Genomic DNA, 4631 nt, shown 5'->3' on the forward strand with positions numbered 1-4631 from the left:
GGGTTTGTGAATGTACAGAGTACCACATTTTCATTAATACTTATATTTTATTTAAATAATAACATCAAACTTTGAAAAATGAATTGTTTATGCTATTATCTTAAAAATAGATTATGTGATAACAAGTCGCATTATTTTGCATTGTGTGTAATACCAAGGAGGTTAAGGCACTCTATTGCTCTTATTCGACTAATATTCATAGCACTCCTAATACCATAGAACAGTTTCAGAGCCCTAAAGTATAATCCCAACTATGTGATGACTATTGAATAAATTTTGCAATATCGACTTATTACAGAATATAATTTTATTGCTTTTTTATTTTACTCTATTCACTGTCAGCCTTTTATATTTTGGGTCTGATACACCTTCATATAACTGCATTTCTACTAAAATATCACATAGTTTACATTTTTTAGATTTTTACTGTTATTAATCTGGGCAGGTCACCCCAACTTTTATTCCAAGATAAAAAGTTTAATAATGATTATGCTAATTTTGTAAGTAAAAAGATGGAGGCTTAACTAGGTTAACTATTAAACACCACATCACATACTAAGGCAAATGGATAGTATAGAGTAGAAATCCTATTTTAGAGTTCAAGAGACTTCAAAAGGACTTGTGTTTATAAACATACCTTTTCAGAACCAACATACCTCAGAAGCATAGACCTATCATCATAAAAAGGTGGTTACACATTACCTATGTGCTCTAAGTACAAAAATTCTTAATAAAACTTTACCATTTGATTTTTAAAAATGTAGATCCTAACATTTTCCTGTGCTTTTTAATGAACAGGGTAATATTGTTGGTCTTTTTTCCAAAGATACAGAATGAAAATTAGCTTTTTTATTATAAAAATTAGAAAGGAAAAACTTATGGTTGGACAGCAAGACCATGAATTTAATTTCAACATCTGGTTTTCCACATTATATACAGGCACTAGTGATTCTGTGCCATTTTTATTTCTTCAGATTTTCCCTCTCCTAGGATTCTCTCATATTTATTATTATTTGAAGCTCTGATCGTGGCTCTGAATCATTTTTGTTCTTTTTTCTTCACCCAACTCTACTTCAAAACTTCTGCAACTCATTTGCTGTGGAGTCTAGAATCTCTCTTGCAAGCAAGCTTACTGGGTGGGCTGAACTGCCGTGGAACGGAAGGATTGTTAGGAAGTCAATATGTTGCTAAGTCTTGCTAATTTGCTGTATATGCTGAATACAGTGTAAGAGACTTTTCCTTTCCCTCGCTGAACTTAGGAGGTGTATGCCTATGTTTTGACCTGTATCAGTGATTCTATTTGGATGGATTACTTTAAGGTTACAATTTTTTATCCATATATGAAGATTGCACCTAATTATCCCTGTAATTGGTTTAACAAATGTCAGCCGTTCATATTTCAACTCTTTCTGCCAATAACTGCTGGAAGTGATTTAATGCAGCTGGAGAATAACTGACAATCATTACAGTCTGCAAAGTGTGAAATAATTTCATTGCACTGTTGTGGTCTCTTTAGGCTGATAACTGATAATGTTCAGAGGATGAGATGTGAAAAAAAAAAGCCCGTTTTATTATAATAAAAAAATAGTGTAAAAGGGGTGAGTCCTGGGGCAGCTCAGTGCTGTTTATCTGAGAGCTTGGTGTTATAAGAATTCACTGTAAGTGTTGAAGGGAAATACTTTCATCTGAAAGATACTGTTGTGCTTCGTTCAGATTGTTTTCTCCCATCTGATAGAAACCCTTGCTGAGTAACAGCACAGATGCGGCTCATTTGGGGGAAAGGAAGGAAGAGGAGAAAAACGCTGGGGTGGAGCAAAGGAGTAGGCAGTCAGTCATGCTCCCAAACTCACGAGTGTTTTTTCTTTTCACTTACCTGAGCCGCTCTGCGTCCACTTTGAAGGGGCGATGCCCTCACCTCTCCCACGGCGCCGTTACCTCCCGGGGGAGTTTTCTCCCTCGGTGGACTCGAGGCCCTGCAGTAGCCCCTCCAAGCTCCCAGGTAAGGCAGGGAAGCTCTTTTCAGGGGCCACTCCTCCCAGGGCCCCACGGCTGCCACGCCGACTGGCCTGGTGCTCCATTGACTGGGAACAGGTGTGCTTCCTGCAGCGGTTGGGAGCTGGGGGCTTCGGCTCGGTGTACAAGGCAACTTACCACGGTGTACTGGTGGCCATAAAGCAAGTGAGCAGGTGCACCAAGAACCGACTGGCATCCCAGCGCAGTTTCTGGGCTGAGCTCAACATTGCTAGGCTTCGCCATGACAACATCGTGGGGGTTGTGGCTGCCAGCACGCGAACGCCTGCAGGCTTTAATAGTTTAGGCACCATAATCATGGAGTTTGGTGGTAATGTCACTTTACACCAAGTCATATACGGGGCTACCAGCTGCCCTGAGGAGGAGAAGGTGGAGCCTCACTGCTGTGCCGGAGAGCAATTAAATTTGGCAAAGTGTCTGAAGTATGCCCTGGATGTTGCGAATGGACTCCTTTTCCTTCACTCACAAAGCATTGTGCACTTGGACCTGAAGCCTGCTAACATTTTGATCAGTGAGCAGGATGTCTGCAAAATTGGTGACTTTGGTTGCTCTGAGAAGCTGGAAGATCTGTGCTTCCAGACTCTTCCTCACCACTTAGGTGGCACATACACCCACCGAGCCCCAGAGCTCCTGAAAGGAGAGAACGTAACGCCCAAAGCTGACATCTATTCTTTTGCCATCACTCTCTGGCAAATGACTACCAAGGAGGTGCCTTACTCGGGGGAGCGTCAGTACGTGCTCTACGCTGTAGTGGCCTATCATCTTCGTCCGTCTCTCTCAGCAGCTGTCTTCACTGACTCCATCCCTGGGGCAAGACTTGAGAAGATCATCCAGGGCTGCTGGAGGGCCAGTGCTTCCCAGAGGCCAAGTGCGGAAAATCTCCTGCTTGACCTTAATTCTTTGAAAGCTGAATTTGGCTGACTCTAAACCTATATCAAGATAAGCTTTTGTCTTTGTTTCTATTTATTTTTAAAGAAGTGAAGATGTAAAAAAAATAAATAAACATTTGTAGGATGGATTTTAAGAAAATAAAGTTACTGAATACTCCTTTAGTCTCAAATGCTTTGTCTAAGACAAATAGCAGAGCTACAAATCTAGTAGTCATCTTAGTAGTCAGTAACTAGTCTTATTCCTTTATAGGGTTATATGCTTTGCTTTCACAGCTAGAGGGCTTACTTAACAGTTCCACAGTATTGCATTTATTCAAGTTTGTTACTGATAAAACCAACTTCTCCAAAACAGAACTGAATTGTAAAATGCCAAAATTTTCTAAAATTCAAATAGCATCACCATACCCGCCACCTAAATTTAAACTATTAACAGTTTACTGGCTCCCATACCAAATAAGTAAAAACTTTCTTTGAAAAAGATTAAATTTTCTGTGCTACCCCCCCGACTCCCACATTTCTTGTTTGTAAAGCACAGGTGCCCACTGTGAAGTGCAAACATCGAGGAAGAAACTCCTGAGAATGGAGCTGAGATCAAACTGAGCTGAGCTTATAAGAGTTGGTAGAGAAAGAAGGAACAGAAAGTGCTGATGAGGATGTAGCCATGGCAGAACTCATGATAGCAAAATACCCTCCTGAACATGAGAGGGTCACCAGGGGTGGGATCCTGGAATACAAGACAGGCACAGAAGCCTCCTGAGCTTGGTTTGCTTGGAGGGAGAAGTATGGCTGCATGGAGAAACCCACATTTATAGGAAACAAATATGGCCTTTTGGGTCACTGATAAAGGAAGTCTTTGAGTTGTAGGCAGACTACCTTGACAGGAGGTAGAATAAGCATGTAGCTTGCTTCATCTGTAAGAGTCAGAGGAAATTATTTAAAGTTGACAACGTTAGAGGTAAAAGCAAATTTAGCAGTGCAAAGATAAATATTAAGGATAATACTATTGACTTAAAATGGGGCAGAGGAGGGGAGAGGCGAAAGGATACAAGCTGTTAGTGTTATCATTGTTCATAGAAGTAAACTAAAAGACATTGTCTGGGATTAAGGAAATTGTATACAGGTAAATAATAGAGCAAAAATACAGAATACCCTTCCTCAAAATCCAACTACCAAAATAAAACAAAAGGGCAAAAGAACTAAATACAGAATGAAAGACAGCAATATAAACTATAAAAACAAAATAAAATGTCAGAGTGAAGATCAAACATATCTGTCATCAAATATATCAATAATATAGTCTCTCTCTGTCATAGCCACACCCTTCATAGTTGGTGATACCAGAGCCGAAAGATGTTATACTTGGCCAGTGTGGCAGGGATATTAGTTGAACAATTAAATAATGAGAGCCAAATTTCACAAATGTTGGAGAAGGGGGATAGAAGTACAAAAAGGAAGACATCTAGAATAAAGCCTACAGTGCTGGATTAAAATAGGAGGTAGCAGTATGAAGTCATAGTTTTTAATAGCAATAGACTGATAGAGTGATATATAGAAATAGACATAAATGTATGTGAATATATGTGCACATACATGTTTCTAGCTCTGTCCTTTGAGAAGGTTTAAAATAATGACATTCTGAAGCAGACTTAACATCAGATTTCAGTTTCTGAATTCTGAATTTTTAACCTGAATTCTTAATTATCCACAACA

General features: G+C 39.5%; 1 protein-coding gene across 1 annotated transcript; it reads left to right on the forward strand.

Annotated features, from left to right (window-relative positions):
- Nucleotides 1–1905: 1905 nt before the first annotated feature.
- Nucleotides 1906–2952, forward strand: MOS (MOS proto-oncogene, serine/threonine kinase). Its single transcript, XM_019711058.2, has one exon. The coding sequence runs from the start codon at nucleotides 1906–1908 to the stop codon at nucleotides 2950–2952; it is 1047 nt and encodes a 348-aa protein (XP_019566617.2).
- The last annotated feature ends 1679 nt before the right edge of the window (nucleotides 2953–4631 follow it).

The sequence above is a fragment of the Rhinolophus sinicus genome, linkage group LG14 (genome assembly GCF_036562045.2).
Source record: "Rhinolophus sinicus isolate RSC01 linkage group LG14, ASM3656204v1, whole genome shotgun sequence".
NCBI classification, from domain to species: domain Eukaryota; kingdom Metazoa; phylum Chordata; class Mammalia; order Chiroptera; family Rhinolophidae; genus Rhinolophus; species Rhinolophus sinicus.

Coding starts and splice junctions, on each gene's coding strand:
- MOS (XM_019711058.2), top strand. CDS start 1,906: ATGCCCTCACCTCTCCCACGGCGCCGTTACCTCCCGGGGGAGTTTTCT.